The sequence below is a fragment of the Puma concolor genome, chromosome D1 (assembly GCF_028749965.1).
Source record: "Puma concolor isolate L17-30 chromosome D1, mPumCon1.1.hap2, whole genome shotgun sequence".
Taxonomy (NCBI): domain Eukaryota; kingdom Metazoa; phylum Chordata; class Mammalia; order Carnivora; family Felidae; genus Puma; species Puma concolor.
The window spans coordinates 105587545-105608007 of NC_141676.1; the positions used below are offsets into that span (position 1 = coordinate 105587545).

Below are 20463 nucleotides of genomic sequence, written 5' to 3' on the forward strand. Positions count from 1 at the left end.
AACCCAGAGATGCGATCAGATAGATTTTGACAATCAGGCTCAGTGTACTAGCTTTTGCTTGTTTCCCCCACCCCTTCTTTCTCTTCTTCTTCTTTTTTTAATGAAGAGGAATATCAGTTTTCCATTAGAAAGTTACTAACTCTGTGCCTATGGTTGAAAGCCTTTTCTCTCCTCTTAAGAAGGGTAATACTAGACAAACACTAGACTTAACTGAGCAATGAATCAAAAGACCAAGTTGCTGTAATTAGCTTATATTGTAACCAGTTTTATTAAAGAAATCATTGAGGGGCACCTGGGTGGCTCAGTTGGTTAAGCATCCAACTTCAGCTCAGGTCACGATCTCACAGTTTGTGAGTCCAAGCCCCGTTGTGAGTTTGAGCCCCACATCAGGCTCTGTGCTGACAGCTTGTTCAGAGCCTGGAGCCTGCTTCGGGTTCTATCTCCCTTTCTCTCTGCCCCTGCCCCACTCACACTCTGTCTCTGCCTCTCTCAAAAATAAATAAACATTCAAAAAAATTAAAAAAAAAAAGGAAATCACTAAACCTTCCACAAAAGTCCTCAAAATCATGAGGAGCACCATGATATTGGATGCTCTGCCTTCCAAGCCAGTGACCCAGAGGAAGGCCCTGGTAGCACTCTAAGGACTTTGCACTTGACCTTGTCTGAGTCAACATTTTTATCAGAGACTTAGACCAAGATATTTCAAGTAAGTGTTCATACAAGTTTGGAGCCAATAGCTAATACAGATACTGGATGACAGCTGCATGGGGAAGGCTACTGAACTGCTTGTGAAGGGCCATGTGAAGGAAGTGGGGTCACCACTGAGTGTTAGACTTCATTACTTTAAAAATACGTGAATAGAACAGGGGGGCCCCTGAGGCTCAAAATGCCCTAGACCTACAGACCTTTAAGGACAGTTCTGATAAAAGCCAGACCTGCCTGGTTAGAAGAATGGACTGAAATGGTTCTCAAGCCAGAAAGAGCTTGTATGGGTGGCATTTTTGGTAATCGAGGTGATTAGAGGTGGCTACTGGCATCTAGAAGGAAGGGAGCTATTGGTTACTGAGTTTCTGGCCATGCACAGGACCATCCCAGTGAAGGAAGTGCCTCCCCAAGTGCCACTGATACCACTGAGAAACATGGGGTTGCAATAAACAAAACACAACTTTTAGCAGAAATAAATATAATATTCTGCATTTTAGGTGAAGCAACCAATTGCATAAGAGCAGGATAAGGGGCTATGTGGCTTAAATGCTGTTCAGATAAAAAAGAGCTGAGAATTTTAGTTGACCCCAAGCTCCACATGAGGCAACACAATGAGGAAACCGCTGCAGGGGCCAATGAAACTTTAACTGCATGGTGGTGTCCAGATCAAGGGAGTCAGAGCTGCACGGAAGACTGCATTAGTTACACTAGGCACCATAAAACTTCAGGGGAGTGTCACTGGACTGGGACCACTGGGACCACTAGAAAGCACAAGGCGGGGAACCCATGACCCCAGAAACAGGGAAGACCACTGAGTGTGTTTAAGGGAAGAAGAGTGGAGAATCCAAGAGCCCTCACACAGGGCACTGAGTGGCAGAGGTGGGAAGACGGAGCGGAAGGGGCAAGGAAGCAGACCTTCCCGATCACCAGTGCTGGCCAGCTGTCTTGCAGAGGACGGTCACCATCACCCTTCAGGGAGTGGCCATGGGGTTTTCTGGCAGATATGCTGGCAAGGGAGTGCCAGGTGAGACTAGACAACCTGGAATAGGGCCTCCCTTCCTGCCTTCTATGATTCCAGCATTTTGCACGGTCTAATTCTCAGGAGACTTCCTGGCCTCCGCGGTTAGACACAAGTGGCTATTTTTATCTGCTTAGTGTATCAGCCTGATTGTAAAAAGCCAACTGTTTTCTCTCACTTCTATGCTGCAGTGACTCTAATCATCTTGGTACCTGATTGTATACGACGCACCTTCAGGTGGAGGAGAACATGACGGGCCGCTGCCAGGTAAAAGTGAAATTTATTACCTGGAGTCCAACCGGCACCTGTAATAGGCCATCTTCGTTCTACTAATTACTAGCTATCCCCAGTGTAGGACAGAGAGCAAGCCTCTTTGATGTCAATATATAACTGATAGAAATGGCAACTTTTATATGCAGGGGTTCATTTAGGCAAGTGTGTTAATCTGGTGTCATCTCACGGGCTGGTCTGGAGGACTTGTTCTAATATCGATTCACTCATGCTCCAGTAATGTCACGTCAAGTAGACTTGAAGACAGTCTGTATGTAGTAAAAGGAACCACAATGCACTATATGTGGCTGGCCTTCCATAATTATCTCAGGTTGAGACAAGCGATCTACACTGATAACTGAATTATACAGTACCTACTTGGCCTGAGATGGTCTCTGTTGGATACCTTTGGTTTCACTACTTAGTAAGTATTAGTGTGTATTAGTGCCTGGTTATTTGTTCTCTTTCTGTAAAAATGAATTCACAGATAGAAGGCAGAAGTGACCACCTATTAAAGAACTTAGGGTAGGCACAAATCTTAATGGCCCTTCTGGTATAGCTTAGATGTTGAGCTATTCCTAGAAAAGACAATGAATTTAAAAGCATCATTCATCTGGGATAGATATTATTTCTGTCCTTTACTGTAGGTCAACGATATACACTGGTTCATTCTGGACAAATCTACTCACAAGCCTGATAGAGAAAAATCTGGTGAGCAGCAGCCCTGTGGTTTAAGCCCTGAAATGTACATTCAATCCATGTAACACACACGATGGGAGCTGAAATCTGAGCTTAGGGTTTAATTCCAATGTTGATAAAGAAAGTATCCAAGTAAACACCACATTTCCTAATCCGGTTGGTTTTCACAATATCAAACAGCATATGTGAGTCTCAAAAATACTTAGCAGTTCCTTGAGTTTTTGTTAAGTGGAATTCAACTGTGGAGGTAAAACTTGCAAAAAAAAATAATGGGCTTTTTGGAACAGCAATTTCTATTCCTTTTGATTTAGTTTGCTTTCTATTAACAGGGCAGAAATCAGATCCTCAAATGCAAATCCCAAACATGGCTCTGGCATTTCACACTATCTCTTTTTGACTTTATTTTAGTTTACCCTCTCTAGGGATTTCCTTTAGGCAGGCAGAAGAGTGAAGATCTATCATTTTTGACATTCAGGTCAATAAGCAATCCATTATAAATGTTCTTTAAGGCTAAGGCCATTATTCCTGAATAGGTGACAAAATTTTGGCCAACTAAAATGAAGCCCATTACTAGAGGGTATATGAGAGGAGACTGGAGATGTGCCATAAGAGGGTTTAAGTTGCTCTGAAACCAAGCTGTTTCTTCCTCCTGTTTTTGGCCCACTCAGCAGCAAAGGGCTGCAATGACGTAAGGTTATCTAAATTTTTATATATTGTCAATAATAAAGATAGCTTTCCGGGGGCCTATAAATCTACATGCTTTAAAGCTAAATTTTCCCAGTCATTTCAATTTACCAAGAAGGTCGCTGCCATGTGCTTAAACTCTCAGTGAATGTACTGTAGAACCCAGTGGAATAATCATCATGTAGAAACTGCTAATTATTTTTGCCTTCAGAACAAAATGATATCCAAATGTGACCGAAAATACAGGCAGACACAAAGGCAACCAAGCTTTTGTGCGTATAGTGCATGTACAGCATGAGTCTACAAAACACAAGGAAAAGAATTAATAGGGCTCATTCTGATCCCCGCTATTTCTGGGCGACACTTCCCTGGGTGCCCCCTGTGATGATGGTAGGAACAGCTGGGGCACCAGGATCTTGGCTTTTCCTTGCACCTCATAGCTCCATAATCCAAAATCACTACCCCCTTCCTCTCCAGAACATTTAACTTGACCATGCCCACTAATATCACAACACTGCAAATCTTTGCAAGAAACTGTGGTCCTTCCACTGTAAGGGGACACTGGTGAGGCCACAGCCAGGCAGGCTGGAGGACGGAGGCCACAGGACCTGGCATGGCCTCTGGTGCCTGCATCCTATCTTTGGGCTCATCGAAGAGAACGGGGCATGGGCAGACACAATCTGCTTGGAGCCTGCATCCCATGGCCCTGAAACTCTTGGGGGACATCATACCTTTTCTTCGCTGCTGATGTTTCGGGTAGAAGTCCTCCAGGTGATAGAGGGAATGGGGTCTCCTGAGGCTTCACAGGTAAGAGTGACTTGTTCCTCTAGTTCCATGGCAGTCTGGTTCTCTACATAAGTGATTTTGGGTTTTGCTGAAAAGACAAGACATGTTAATGAGTCTATCTGATCTTTCCGCTTTCTGGGTTTAAGTTACAACATGCACCCATTCAACGAAGGTTATGTGCTTACTAGGTGTTAAGAACCTATTCTAGGTGTTGTAGGAGATAAAGAATGGAATCCTCAAGGAGTGTGCAAATGGGCATACAACAACATTGATGTGACAGCCAGAGAAATAAGATCCCATAGAGTAAGAGTGCTAAGGGCAGTGGGTGGAGAAGGTGCGGGGCAGAGGAAGATCGCTCCTCTGGCTGGAACCTTCATGAGGGGAAAGTGTCCTGGCTGGGCCATGAGACTTTCAACACATGGAACTTTGGGATAGAGACAGTCATTCCAAGTGTAGAAACCTGCTTGACTGAAAGCAAAGAAGCGAGAACATGGGAAGAGGGCAGTGTGGCAGGAGCTGGTGTTTGTACATCACGGCAGGGGGAGGCGATGCTGGGCCCAGACACAGAGATCATGACTGCCTGGCTAAAACACTTGCTTTGAATGATCTTGGGTGGCTGACGGAGGCCCACTGGCGGTGTTTGATGAGAGGAATGAAATGGCCATTTGTACTTCAAGAAGGTTAATCTAGAAAAACTCAAGATGATTTAGAATGGAGGAAACCTTGAGGTGGGAAAACCAATTTGGAAGTTCTGGCCGTGCCCCAGATGTGGCTTAATACAGTCCCGAACTGGGTGGTCTGGGGTGGGGGACAGATGGGGAAGGTCAGCTTTGAGAGAGGTACTTACAGCAGGTTTCGCAGGAAGTGCCAAGGGAACAGAGGGCAAAGGAGGCATGGCAAGACACAAAAGAGGGGATGAGAAGGTGCTGACATGACTCTGAGCGTCTTGCTGGAGGGCGGAGTTGGGTTCGCATTGACTCCAGGAAGGAAATATGGTGAGTGATGGGTTAGGGGCTGTGGGGTGGGCTGGGATGGGAAGGAGATGAGATGGGTTCATTTTCCAAATGTTTTGGGTAATGCAAGAAAACACAAGGATTCGAAAGCTGAGTTAAATGCTAAAACATTAGAGAAAATTGACTTTTCCTGATTTAAAACAATTATACTCTGAAATTGCTAAACCTTCCATGGAAGAGAAAAGATAACACTACACAAATGTAACTTATTTCACTAATGGAGGAGAAAGACCAGGCTAGATATACAAACAAAAGAGAAATAAATCAAATTTACGGATAATTTTGGAAAGAACTGCATTTCCTTTACATTCACATTCATACGGTACCCCCAAGTAGGTTAATGAACTACTGCCTATATACATCCTACAAGTTGAGGCGCTCGATTTTGCTTTAATAAAGAGAAAGCATTGGCAAGGCTGTGCATTTTCTGTAGCAAATATCTGCTTCTATATAAAACTACCCTATAGATCAAATATTCTGCCACAGTTAATCTGTACTAACCAGCCTGCTTGGCAAATCTTTTGATGGCAAGCACATAGGCACATCTCAATCCAATGTGGCCAAATGATCACAAATTGGAATTGATGGAGTCCAGTTGAGTGAGGTTTTTCCCTTGGAAGGTTTTGTGTCTATCTTGATAAATAGGATTTTCCAGGTGGTCACAACTCATATCGAATGGACCAAGTGTTAAATGTAGCTGGACAGGAGGTTTCACAAAGATAAAAGCTGAATTTCTACCCTGTTAAAATCACAGATTGAAGAGTGTTAAAAAATAAATAAAATTCAGCCTAACGACCAAATTCACTGAACTGGACAGTTGTTTTGAGGTCTGGAGGCAGTATAGGAAGGCTGAATTTTGGCTTCTTGAAAGCTCGATGGATGTTGTGACCTAGACGGTGTTTGCTGGCCTTTTTCTGACCCCCTGAACTTTGTCCTGGCAGCAAAAGGTTAACAGAAGACAGACAAGGTATAGTTAACATCTATTAATGTTTGGTTTGGTGGGTTACAAAAGGCCCACTGTACACATCTTTAGAAAAAAGGAAAATGTATTCTTACTAAAAATATTATTAACAATAGCTAATTTCAGATGGTCTACAGAGGGCTGTTGGGAAGGAAGGCAAGCTTTTCACTGATGACTTAACCTCTCTGCACTACAGAAGCAAGGCTCTTGCGAGAAGTAATTGAAGGCTTAGAATATTGCCTTGGAGATAGGATACCAATATAATTTCCTGTCCAAATCAGGACACCCTTGAGTGGGAGAAGGGATTCTCTACATAATTACCTTGGGACAGTGGGCATCATCAGGCCAACGGGGACAGATGCAGGGTCATTTCCCTCTGCACCTCAGGATCTAAAGGAACAGCTCCAGGTTTCATCTTCAGATGGAACTTGTACCATCTTAATTAATGTCTTTTGTGGGCCCTTGACTTTGGATCCCCATTTTATATTCCACCTGCTGCTATGGGAGTTAATGCCTCAGACTGTCCCATTATACATCTCCCCATGGACCTTCCTGTGAGAACACCTGTCCTTGGGAGTTTTCCAAGCACACTGGCTCTCCTCTTCCAGCATGCCCATGGCTCTGCACCGCACCACTAAGGAGTGGTCTTGTCTATTCCCACTCCAATCCAGACTCCTGCATCCCCAGCCCAAGGAGGGCTCTGGATGTTCAGACCTTGTCTGAACAGAGAGGCTGGGCATGACCAGGCGCACCTTCCTCCAGGCTTTATACTGTGTGGTAACTCACAAGGGCTGTTTTGGTCCTAAGGGGTCAGTGAAGCAAACCCACTGGTGAACTGGCCTCAGCCCACGGCAGCATGAGGCCTCAAGAGCATTCATGCGAGCATAATAGGAATACGAGGAGACAAAAATACTTTTTTAGAAGGGCCCATGGGGAGAAAAGCAATGGAAATTCACTGCCAAATTTAAAGACAGGTAGGATGTAACTACTTAGTAAAAAGAGCTTCTGGCTGATAACTAGGGCAAGGCATGCTAGAACGTGCCCCCTTCTTAGGAAAAAATGATGTCAGTAAGGTACAATTACGGCAGTGTCTAATTTAGATATGCTCCATACATACTAATTGCCTTCCTTCTGGAATCAGGGGAGTTCTGCGAGCTTCTCTACTGTCTAAGCTGCTGGTTTCTTTGCTCTTCTGCCCCACTGCTGCCGACTCTGCTGCCAATGGGGAGCCTGTTTCTTCATTTCTCTCCTTAGTGCTGGTCCCATGGCAAACCAAGGGGAAGGAGAGGGATGGAGGAAAGAAGGATGGAGCCCTAACTAGCCACCCCCCCACCTTGGCCTTACTACCAATCCCCTAAACCGAGGGAGGCCAAAGGAGGCAGAAGAGGAGGTTAAGAATGTGAAATGGAGAGGGGAAGGGGTGTGTGCACGAGGCACCAGGTTACTCCAAAGAGGCAATGCAAACCCTCCCCTGGATATCATAGAGGAGGACTCCCATTTCGGATGGGGTCCCTAGGAGCCGGTGATTTGCTTACCTGTCTCTGCAGTCTGGCCACTTCTCCTCTATTTACTCTTCTGGACTAACATATGTTCTCCCAGTGCGATCTCGGGAAAGAAACTGTGTGTGTGTGTGTGTGTGTGTGTGTGTGTGTGTGTGTGTGTGTGTGGGGCACAGGACGAGAGATGTGTGGTGGGAGAGGCGGGCAGAATGACAAATGGTGCCTTGCCTCAGTTCCTGCATCCTACATTCCCTGCCTCGTTACCTCCTTCCCCAGACCTCCAGCTCTTTCCTCTACATTGGCCCCACGAGGCTCCTGACTTACTACCCACGCCTCCTTCCCAGGGCAGCTCCCCGCAGCAGAGAGGCCTGGAAGAGAAGCCAAGCTCTGCTCCTGACCAGCCAAGTTAGAAGGGAGTGTACTTCTACAGAGAAACAATGTTGCCCATGGTGAGCAAGGCAGAGCACGCACTAACTTCAGCATCTGCATTCCATCTGCAATTCAGAGGCAGTATGTGTTGAGTTGAGTTTCACAGAGTAGTAACTCCCACTGTCAGGGAAGGGACCTCAAAGCCAACTGCCTGGGTTTGAATCCTGGCTCCTTGGGTAGGTCACTCAATTCTCTGTGCTCAGTTTCCTCATTGGTAAAGTAAGGACAATAATGAGATCTACCTCACAGGGTTGTGCTGAGGAGTAAGAGTCAGTTTATAGACACAACTTCACACAGTGCTTGACATACTACAAGCACTTGCTTCGTGTTGGGTGTTATTACTACCTCCTGGGGCTAATATCTAAGAATTTCCCAAGACAAGTGATGGGTACACATTCCTGGACTCCTCCCCCTGCCATATACCATGTGCTTCATTCACATAAACTGCTATTCCTTCATTTATGCAAATTCTGGCACCTAAGATCTGCTAGGCACTGTCCTGGCAGCTGGGGGTTCACAGTCCCCATCTACAAGGAGCTCACATTCAACGTAACACGAGTCCTTCCTGCCTCTGTGCCTGTGTGTGTGTGGCCTGAGGTCCTTGCCCATGCCCCCTCCCTGCTTCACCCTGGAAGCCCTTGCTTGTGAAATAGCACACCATTTGTGAAAATCTCTCTGACTTCTGTCCCACAGGACCACACATCCTCTTTTTCTATGAAACACCATGCACATCACCATTATGAAGTCCTTACAATGGACTGTCATTAAAAATACCAGTGTTGGGAATATCCAATGGAAAAAAGACAGTCTCTTTAACAAATGGTGCTGGGAGAGCTGGACAGCAACACACCGAAGAATGAAACTAGACCACTTTCTTAACACCATTCACAAAAATAAACTCAAAATGGATAAAGGACCTGAATGTGAGACAGGAAACCATCAAAACACTAGAGGAGAAAGCAGGAAAAGACCTCTCTGACCTCAGCCGCAGCAATTTCTTACTTGACACAACCCCAAAGGCAAGGGAATTAAAAGCAAAAATGAACTATTGGGACCTCATGAAGATAAAAAGCTTCTGCACAGCAAAGGAAACAATCAACAAAACTAAAAGGCAACCAACGGAATGGGAAAAGATATTTGCAAATGACGTATCGGACAAAGCGCTAGTATCCAAAATCTATAAAGAGCTCACCAAACTCCACACCCGAAAAACAAATAACCCAGTGAAGAAATGGGCAGAAAACATGAATAGACACTTCTCTAAAGAAGACATCCAGATGGCCAACAGGCACATGAAAAGATGCTCAATGTCACTCCTCATCAGGGAAATACAAATCAAAACCACACTCAGATATCACCTCACGCCAGTCAGAGTGGCCAAGATGAACAAATCAGGAGATGCTGGAGAGGATGTGGAGAAACGGGAACCCTCTTGCACTGTTGGTGGGAATGCAAACTGGTGCAGCCGCTCTGGAAAACAGTGTGGTGGTTCCTCAAAAAATTAAAAATCGATCTACCCTATGACCCAGCAGTAGCACTGCTAGGAATTTACCCAAGGGATACAGGAGTGCTGATGCATAGGGGCACTTGTACCCCAATGTTTATAGCAGCACTCACAACAATAGCCAAATTGTGGAAAGAGCCTAAATGTCCATCAACTGATGAATGGATAAAGAAATTGTGGTTTATATACACAATGGAGTACTACGTGGCAATGAGAAAGGATGAAATCTGGCCTTTTGTAGCAACGTGGATGGAACTGGAGAGCGTGATGCTAAGTGAAATAAGTCCTACAGGGAAAGACAGATACCATATGCTTTCACTCTTATGTGGATCCTGAGAAACTTAACAGAAACCCATGGGGGAGGGGAAGGAAAAAAAATGAGGTTAGAGTGGGAGAGAGCCAAAGCAGAAGAGACTCTTAAAAACTGAGAACAAACTGAGGGTTGATGGGGGGTGGGAGGGAGGTGAGGTGGGTGATGGGTATTGAAGAGGGCATCTTTTGGGATGAGCACTGAGTGTTGTATGGAAACCAATTTGACAATAAATTTCATATATTAAAAAAAAATAAAATAAAATTCAAAAAAAAAAAAGAAAAAAAATATCAGTGTTGGTCATCAGTGTGAGTCCATGAGCCCATTGATAAAGACACAGAGCACGTTATTCATCCTCATAAGCTTGGCAATGGCTAGGCCTATAGCAGACGCTCAAATGTTGTTGGCTGGCACTATTATAGTTTATATGCTTATGTGTTCCTCTCCCTCCTTGTGTCTCTCAGAGGGACATCAGACTTGTCTCTGTTGCCCCTCTATCCAGCAGCACTGACGTTCAGTAAATATTTGTTAAATGAAGGAATACATCAACAAAGGCGTCTGTCTTTATACCACGGAAAGACTTGAAATGAGAATAACTGGGGAAGAGAATTAGAGAAAAAAACTATCAAGCATATTTTCCAAGACCATTATTAGCTTTCACTCTCCAGTATATCCGGTTGATATGAACCAAACTGCTCACCTATTTCTAAGCCCAATTGTCATTAATAGATAGAGAGGATTCACCTGTGATTAGCAGGTCTGATTGCAGACAAGCACTTGATGTTTCAAAGCTCTTTGTTTACAAACATGGATTGGTGCTCTCGATCAGGCTAAACAAGTGGGTCCCAGGCAGGTTCCCTGGGCCCACACAGTAGTGACCTGGGAGACGCATGAACAAGAGCTGCCTATCTGGCATCTGGCAGCACCATCTACAGTGGACCAAAAACATGAGCAGTGTTGACAGCCACTGGGCTAAGCCTTTCTCTGCCACAAATTCTTTTTCCAAGGCCAGGTCAAAACACATTTCAGCTCTAAATGAATGGAAGCTAACGGAGTTTATGAAGACAGAGAGAGGAGAGATGTAGGGATGCTTCTCATGACTTTGATGGCACTGTTTCACACAGGCCAGGGAAAGAAACAAGGAGACACAGGCAGTCGGCCTGGGGATCAGTGATATCACCAAGGGCCTTCACGAGCCCGGCACCGCTTGCAGTGGCAGAGGTAGAGCAGGAGAGGAAAAGAAGAGCTGGCACTCTACCATCTTGGAGTTTACAGCCTCAGTGGAGGTACGACTCAACCCCCAAAGCAAAGACGTAAATGAGACCAGTTTAGGTTTGAGAAGTGTGGTGAAGAAGGTACAGTAAGATCAACAGAAGGGCTCGATGGAGGTGGGTGGGGTGTTAGTGGGGTGTCAGCCAAGGCAGTGCAGGAAGGATTCATCGAGAAGGTGGGTTGAGCTGAGATCTGAACGGTGCAGGAGAAGAAGGAGGCTCAGAGCAGATCTGGGGAAATGACACTCCAAGCAGAAGGAATATTGAGGGCAATGGCCCTAAGACAAGGAACAAGCTTGGTGTGTCTGAGCCGCAGAAGGAGGGCCTGAGGGGTAGGAGAGTGAGGAGCGAAGTGCAGGAAAGGTGAGGCTGCCCAGGAAGGCAGGGGCCGGCTCAGGTTCGGTCTGGATTTCATTCTGGTTGTAACGGGAAGCCATGGGAGAATTTTAAAGGAAGGAATGGCGCTTGAGGCCGTTCTGGCTGCTGTGGGAGGGGCTGAAAGGGAGCGCTGGTGGGGTGTGGGAGACCAGCTGGGAGCCTGTCTCACTGACCAGGGGAGGAGGTGGATGGCATGGAGTCGGGCTCGGGAGGGGCAGCTGGCAGACGCGGTTGCACTCGGAACAGATTCCGAGGCAGAGTGGACAGGGCCTTGCTGGTGGACTGAGCGTGCAGGGTCAGAGGAAGCGTGGCAGGGCAATGACCTTGACCCCAACTGTCCTTACCAAAGACTTTGAGGTGGATGGATGCATCCTGCTCTCCAGCCTTGTTCTCGGCGATGCACACGTACTCGGCCTCGTCGTTCTTATCCACCTTCCTGATGGTCAGCTCAGAACTGTCATCGCTGAAGACGTATTTGTCATCTTCTTCATTCTCTATCTGTTCCCCGTCCCTAATTGGTACAGAAATGCAAAGTACCATGATTTTGACCACAGAGGTATGATGTTTATTTTTAATCAGTTTCCATAAAATGCAGATCGAGCCCATGGGGAAGACTCGGTCTTCACATACAGTCAACACACCAAACTGTACTTCCACATATGCCTTAGATTCCTCCACCCAAACCTCTGTTTCTGTCCAAAGGCTTACAAACTGCACCTACAAACATTCCAAAGAGGGCCTCCAAGGCCACGCCCTCTGGTTCTGTCCCACAAACGGAAAATGAAGGGATCTGACACACAAGGCAAGAGAAGCTTGCAGAAAAGGATCCATCCTACACCGGAGCTGATATTCCCAAGCAGCCCATACCCGTTCCACGGAAATGCCAGCATGGAGCAGGCTCTGTGGCGTTGCCTTCTCCACTAGTCCCTGATAAAAGGCACGAGCCGGTCTCTTACTTTGTCCAGCTCATGGTGGGCTCTGGGAAGCCTTCAGCATCGCATATCAGGGTGACGGACTGGCCGAGGTTGGCGGTGGCATTCACTATGCTCTGCCTGGCCTGGACGGTGGGTGGCACTGAAGGAAAGAAGAACTGTCAGGGGTGGCTGTGAAAACCCGGAGGGACCCAGTGGCCTAGAGAAGAGGCACATCCGGGGGACCTCAGGTCGGAGGGTCACAGCCTAGAGGTCGAGTCCCGGGCAGCTGCAGGGCTAGTGTGAGGGATCCAAATTCAGACGTGTACAAAATAATTACTCTAAACGGAATAAATAAGGCACCCACAAGCATGCGTCAGTGTTTTTCAACAATACAGAATGTCATTATATGTATAGCAACGTATAATACTGTTTTCCAACAATACAGCTTTAGAAGCTACATTAGTATGTTTTATTCATTTAAAAATAGTATTCGACTTAAGAAATAGTATTCAACTTATACTAGCTATTTATCATTATATATTTTCTTAGTCAATGCATATTAAACTTACAACTACCATGGTAAGTGGAACCTGATGTCCAAAAGGAGGCTCTTGATACTGGAAAAAGTCGGAAAAGCCTGTTCTCAGTGGCTAAATGGTTAATATACCAATTCAAAATGCGTCAGCTTACCGAGTGACATTTCTCTGGGATTGTCATAAACAACCGTGTGCACAAACTGTTTCTACCAAAAGGACTGGGAGGGGGAGAATTTGGCAAAAAATATATATCAACAGCCAAAACAATTCGACCACGATTTACTTATTTTCTTAGTACTGACATTATAATTTCCTGTAAACATCTTGTAAATGTCAGATCGATTCCACGGGTGAGTTTATGTGACACTGCAAATTAAAATTAATAAGCCCGTGGCCCAGGATTCTGACTATTCTGAGGACTGAATTGATTATAATATTTTCTTTGAATTTTGAGCCAGAGGACTAACCTCATGATTACAGTAGCATCAAGGACAATGAAGGGTGAATAAGAATTTATCGGTAAGCATGGGGAAAGTTTCCAGTTCCGTAAGACAATGAAGGACATTCAAGAGTTGCACTAGAAGTCCTCGGAGTTGAGGGAGACCCAAAAGACAAGTGTATTAAGGAAAAAACAAAACAAACCAGAGGCTATGTAAGGAGGAGGGATTCAGCTGAGATGGATATGTGAGTCAGGACAGGATTTATTTAATAGACCAAAGAGGAAATTACAGAGGATGATTTGGGGGAACCAGGTTGCAGTAATGGAGAGAGCAGGAAGAACGGATCTCCTCACCATTCACAATGACCTGAATGTCCTTGAAGTTGATCTCCCCCCGTGCCAGGATCCTGCCCTCGCAGCGATAAGTGCCCTCATCTGTTTTCTTGATGCCCCGGATCTGCAGGTAGTTGTTGGACAGGACTATGAATCGGACTAGAAGAGACAAGAGGCGGGTTCATCCAAGGATCAGTCAGAGATCTCAGGTATCTGCAGGCAGGTCACAGAGCCTTTCCTCTTTCCTAGCTGCAATCTTACAGGTGGGGCTTTAAGCTGAAATATAGGAATATGTTCTTGGCTCTGACATACAGCCAAGAGCAAAAGTCTACTGGAAATTTGTCTTTCTCTTTGGAGAGAAAGTCAAGTGCCTGAATGGACAAGCTACAGACATACACCCATTCAGGACCTGGAAAGTGCATGTGGTTGGGGGACACTGGCATCTGAGTCTGGGCTGTAATGCTTCAGAGGCTGGCTGAGGTGGAAACCCTAGGGGACTTGGGGAGCTTGGGGGGAAAGGCAGCTGCCAGGGAATTCAGGCCTCACCATCTTTTTTCAGGATGACATCCCGGCCTTTGTGTTTCCAGATGATGGTTGGGGGGAGGGAGCTGACCACATCACACACGATCACGGCATCTTCCCCCTCCCTGAACTCCTGTGGGGTTGGTGCATTCTTGAACATGAGCTTCTCTGGAAAATGAGCGAGAGAAGAGTGAGGGGAAACAGCTGGTCCTCCCATGCAGACTGCTTTACGCTAGAGCCATACTGCTTGGGTTGAGTTGTGGGCAACTCTCAATCCATATACCCAGTTGCACAGGACAGGGTCCCACCCCATACGTAGCCAAGACGCCAGGCAAAGCAGCTGGTATAATCAGGGGAATATGGCATCAATGTTTGGCAATCAATGCCTGTTCACTGAGTGCTGAATTTATCATACTTTGTGTAGAAAAGGGTCTATGGAGGGAAACAAGAGTCCTTCCCAAGTGTTCCTTGCCATGTGGGGTAGTGCCAATGAAACACAAAGCACAGGTGGAATGAACTGGTAGAACACCTAGTCTACAATGATTGGTCATTAGTCCTTTCTCTGTCTCCCACTCTGTCTGACACCCCAAACTCAGCCTTCCTAGAGCAGTGAGGATTCTGAAGAACTGAAGAAAGGCAGGCTTAATGGCAGTAAATACTCCGGCAATCAATACTTTCCATTAGCTGTCACCCACCATTATACTGGCCAACGAGTATATGCATGATAACAAGGTAATGAGATGCCACCTCCAGACCTGGTTTCAATGACAATGGGAACTGCCAGCTCTGAGCGGCCCAGAGTGTTCAGATAATGATCCCCCACACCCCACCGAGCCTCTGGACTCCATTAGCAGCAGGGGAGAGTGAAATAAGAGGGAAAACCTGAATTGTACAACAGTCAGTCAACACTTGGGGAAGGGATGGGGAACTCTTAACAGCCCTCTGGGAACTGTGTAATTTGAAATTAGAGAACACAGGCCAGAGGGAGGTACCTGGGGTCAGCATGAACCAGGGTTGTGAGTTCTGAGTTGGCCAAGGATCATTTAAGAACTCCTTAAATGGAGTCGGAGCTCCTATTAGCTCAGCTCAGAAAAGACTTGAGGAGTGGAAAGGAAGAAGCCCTCAGCCGGCCCTCTGCTGCCATCCCACTCTGCCTGCTGCCCACGTGTCTTTTGGCCAAAGGAGAGGACAGGGAATATGGAGGGAGACAGAGGAAGCTCTTACGGAAGATCTTCACGTTGACCGTGGCCTCTGACTCGCTGCCATCCTCGCCAGTGACCACACACTTGTAGATGCCGGCATCGTCAATGTTGGCATTGTAGATGGTGAGTGTGGAGGAAGAGTCATCATTCCACACCACGGAGATCCGCTGCTGGTTTGGGGTGAGCTTTTCTCCATTGGGGGAGAACCAGGAGATGTCTTTATCTTTGGCATCTCCTGCCACTAAAGAGGAAGAGATTATTTTCAAACCACTTAAGTTGGAAAGACAAAGTCCCCTCCAGGGTGACAGCAGATTCTCAGTAAGAGCTACTGAACAAGAGATCACTGGGCTTGATGATCAGGGAGGGAGACCATGTACATTAGGACACAACACAGCCTAACTCTGTGCTTGATCGTTATGTACACAACACTACTTATAGTAATTGGAAAGAACTCAACCACCACACGCACCAGTATTTTTCAGAATACCCCGGGAGGGAAGAGAAGAGGCATTTGTTGAGGACCTACTGTGTGCCGGGCTCTAAATGAGGAGCTACAGCCCCATAAAATAGGGAGCAAAGGGAGTTAGTGTCTAGGATCGGAGCTCAACGGCATAGCCAGTCTGAGCCAACTGATCAGCTGATTTTTGAGGGCTTAGATTATGGCCTCCAGAGAGGAGGATGAGACACCAGCTAGTCTAGGTGTGTGGATTCCAACCAGTTTTATTCTAGCATCTGCCGGCACACATTGGCCTGTCATTTCAGCACCCCACCTCAGACAGACAAATTATTCTCCTTAAATGCTGCAAAGAAGGCAGCCAGAACCACTCATGCGCCCTTTCCCTGGGCCCCCTGGGAGGGGGAGATGCCACTGCTTAGTGGTCTCCAACTCCGATCCGGAACAAGGGCTCTGGGCACCGCCTCTCTGCGCGGTGCCCTTCCGCAGGCCACACCGCCTGGCTGTGCACAGATGCTTAGTATGGAAATGAAGCAGCCTTCCTTTCAGGGCCCATCATGGTTTCAATAAATATCGCTATTTGCAAGATGTGCAGTGGGTTCCATGGCTGCATCTCCAGATCATTAAAATCGCTGCAATGAAGGCAAACCCAGAGTGAACACATCCGGCGGCCACGAGGCACCTCAGCCGGCGCAAATCGCGATTGCACTGAAAGGCCCCTCCCTGCCCAAAGCCGCTTGCTAGATGTCAGTCTACGCCTAGCTGGGCTCAACGTCCCCGGTTCTTCCATGATCCGAATCCCAGTCATGTCACAAGCAGAGAACCCAAAGCCTAATCACAAAGCTTTTACTCCACGTTTCCTGACAACTATCTGAGCTGTGGAAACGGGGCATGTTTTCTCAAGAAAAAACAAGGACACCAGCTTCCACAAACCCCAGAGCTCCAGGGGGAGCAATGGGACAGGATACAGGTGTTCACGACCGATCTGGAAAACCCGGGACCCACAGCCTCACAGCAAAAGAGACACCGGGGCTCCATTTCCTTTCAGGCAAGTTTCAGACCTTCTTGGATTTTCCTGTTCTGGCGGATTCTAAGAAATAAGCCTTACACTGACCCAATGAAGCATTATTTCTGAGGCAGTGCTACTCTCTTGTCATCATTTACAGAACTCCGGGTCGATATGGAGCAGGGGATCTGCGGTGATTTGCTATTCTGGGAATCTGTGCCCAGACTTTCCTTGGAAAATCCCTAGACCTCCTCCATCACCCTGTGCAAGTCCAGATGACACATCTCACTGTGTCGGGGCGGCCCTTTGAGATGGGAAGGAAAAGGGCTTGAGGGCTTCCCTGGCTCTCCGCTCACACAACTGGACCAGCAGCAAGGTGGTTCCAGGCACAACCAGTTCAGCACACACAGGCCATGGGCTTCTGCTCTGCTGGCCACCTTTCCTCAAACGCAGTGGAGGCACAGGGCACTTGCCTTGGCATAAGAAGAATTTGGATTCTCCAACGCTGATCTCCCCTTGGCTGGGGACAATATCCACCTGCAGAGAAACTGCAAAAGACAAAGTCCAGTTGAAACACACATTAGGATTTTTGAGAACAAAACCCAGAGCTTCCATTCAAAAATAGGGTCTCCCACCTCACATTAAGAAAGAGTGAAGGCCAGGGCACCTGGGTGGCTTAGTCATTTGAGTGGCGGACTTCGGCTCAGGTCACGATCTCACTGTTCGTGAGTTTGAGTTCCGTGTCGGGCTCTGGGCTGACAGCTCGGAGCCTGGTGCCTGCTTTGGATTCTATGTCTCCCTCTTTCTCTCTGTCCCTCCCCCACTCACACTCTGTCTCTGTCTCTCTCAAAAATAAATAAACATTAACATTTTTTTAATTAAAAAAAAAAAGGAAAAAAAAAGAAAGAATGAAGGGAGGATGCTGTCTGGGTCGAGAGCTTGTCACCACCCAAAGAATCCCCAGTTCCTATGCCAAAGCCAGGAGTGGGCATGGTCCGGACCATTTCCTGTGGAATTTCTTTCCCCTTAGACGGTATGAGGGCCCTGGGGAATTTGGGGTGACCCTCGCTCTACATGTTTCTGATCTCTTGAGAAGGCTACGCTCCTGCTCCAAACAGAAGCACTTCTGGGATTCACAGAAATAAAAGATGAGCTCCTTTTGGATGTCAACCTGAAGCATTCTCAAGGCTGTGTGATGAGGGAAGCCTGTCACTCAGACCTCTGCACAGGGGTCTCCTGCCAGCTCCCCTTGTCACCACGCTTGATGACTACGGAAAAGGGTTCATTGTGATGATCCAGATGGATTTTGAAGCAGAAGATGCCAAAACGCTCACCCTGCCTCATGACGAGGGGACCCACACCCCTCTTTCTGTAAGAGGAGACAGCATATAACACCATTGCTACAGTCAGTCAGGCACTCCTCTGCAATGCTGCCGTTGCTGTCCTGCGGGATCCCCTGTCACTGCTAGTGACTCGTACAGAATTCTGATTTGAATATCCACACACTCGGTCATTCTCCTCCACCGATAGGACAAAATACGCTGCCCCTGGACGCCACGGATTGCTCTATCCATTCAGTTCCTCATTCACCTGCTCGGAGCAGATACCTGCTCCTCGTGAAAACAGAGTTTTAGGGTAGGGAAAAAATGATTTTATCCATTTGGATTCAAACTCCTTCTGCCTCCCATCCAAATCTGAAAGCTAAAAGCTAACGGACATTTGGTTCAATGCATGTAGCTTCTTAGAGATGATGTGGAGGAGGGGCCTGGACTATACAGGCTGGGTAATAGAGACTCAGGGAGCCCTTCCTTAGAACAGCCATTTTCTCTGCACAGCAGACCGGGAGGGAATGCTGGTTGCCATGGAGACTGACTCCAGGCTGAGCTGCTGTCTGTGCTCCTGTGATGAAAGGACCATGGTGCTCAGCAGAGCCGAGGGATCAAAGGGCCTGCGTGGGGCTGGGGAGGGGAGCCTGGGGACATCCAGCTACTGGGGGAGGGTGGGGCCTTGCTAACCATACACAACAGACAAAGCAGACCATGGAGAACCAGCAGAGGCTTCAGAAGGAGCCAGGGCACGAGTGAGGAATCAGGCACAGAGTTCCGGCCGGGGGAGGATGCTAAAGGCTCCACCGTGAGGGCAGGAGGGGCTACTCAGACTTCCCTGGTGCTGGTTGGGAAGAAATGGAGCAGTAATCCGGGGGCAGCCAGTCTCTCTCAGGCAACCTCACTGGGTTGAGTGGTGATGAGTCATCTGGGGCCTAGATGGAATATCACTGGGAGCAATGAAAAGGCTCCCCTACCTTTCCTGAATTGCCACATAGCACACAGAGCTGCAAAGGAACCCAACACTCTGCAAGTGTCACTAGCTGTGGCTGCTACTGTCACTCTGGACAGAGCTAGGTGCGCTCAGTTCTTTTTTTTTTTTTTAATAAAAATTTGTTTTAAATGTTTATTTTTGAGAGAGAGGGAGAGAGAGAGCAGGGGAGGGGCAGAGAGAGAGGGAGACAGACTCTGAAGCAGGCTCCAGGCTCTGAGCTGTCAGCACAGAGCTCGACGTGGGGCTCGAACCCGTGAACCGTGAGATCATGACCTGGGCTGAAGTTGGATGCTTAACCAACTGAGCCACCCAGGCGCCCCCAGGTGCACTCAGTTCTAAATGGAGGGAGCCAGAAAGAGTCTCAACCAGCACCAAGTTCCACGTCCTCATTTTCTGGATGAGAGAGAGAGGTAAAGTGACTTCACTAAGGTCACCTCTATTTAGGGCCAGCCAGGGTGGTGGTTGTGGCAGCTGCAGAGCCCAGGCCACTCGGCTCCCAGGTAAATGTCCTTTCCATCATGCAGTGCTTCCTCTGTGAGTAGAGGATAAAACGTTTTCATTCATTCCGTTTAAGGAACAATCTGGAGACCCTGAAGAACAACCCTCAGATTCACCATCCCCTAGCAGAACAGAGCAAGCCCAGAGCTGGTAAGGCCCTTAGTATCTGGGGGGCACAGGGCCTGACGGAGAGGGCCACAGGCCAGCGCCATCCATCGTGAGGCCAGCCAAGACCTTTCCATCCATGTCTATGGCTCACTTTCCACAGAACAATGGGTCCATGAAAGCCCAGGAGCTGTGCCTCTGTGATCTGTCACGTAAGTAATGGTCCTTGCTGGAGTTTACTGGGGCATTCTTTAGAGAATCAGAGGCATATTTCTGCCTGAAAGGTTCACTGGCCCATATGCTGAGCATCAGCAGCCAGCTTCAACATATGGATCCCGTTATTCTCACCGAGCCCTTATTGCTTTGAGAAGGATATTCTTATCCCAACTGAAAAAACAGCCTTCATTTTTTCGGTTCTTTTCAAACAGAACATGACTCTCCAGGGGCCAGAGAACATGGCGAGGCTCAAGAGTTTCATACCCAAATGTGGCCAGTATCCTTCTCTGGGCCGTGGAGAGCAATCAGAAACAAGACTTTCAAAGGAATTCCCAGCTTAGCCCGATCCCACGCACACATTTATCATCACAGAGGTTTTTGAAAGAAGACAT

At 47.3% G+C, this 20463-nt stretch overlaps 1 protein-coding gene across 20 annotated transcripts in view; it reads right to left on the minus strand.

The window, feature by feature from the left end:
• NCAM1 (neural cell adhesion molecule 1) overlaps window positions 1–20463 on the minus strand; it is a 314921-nt gene that overhangs the window by 48139 nt on the left and 246319 nt on the right. For all 20 annotated transcript variants that reach the window (XM_086679089.1, XM_086679088.1, XM_086679109.1 and 17 more), the window contains exons 2-8: window positions 17407–17481; window positions 15496–15714; window positions 14296–14439; window positions 13771–13908; window positions 12484–12601; window positions 11872–12038; window positions 4108–4250 (exon numbers count right to left, since the gene is read on the minus strand). In XM_086679089.1, the coding sequence (XP_086535215.1) occupies window positions 4108–4250; window positions 11872–12038; window positions 12484–12601; window positions 13771–13908; window positions 14296–14439; window positions 15496–15714; window positions 17407–17481 (1004 nt within the window). The remainder of the gene's footprint in view (window positions 1–4107; window positions 4251–11871; window positions 12039–12483; window positions 12602–13770; window positions 13909–14295; window positions 14440–15495; window positions 15715–17406; window positions 17482–20463) is intronic.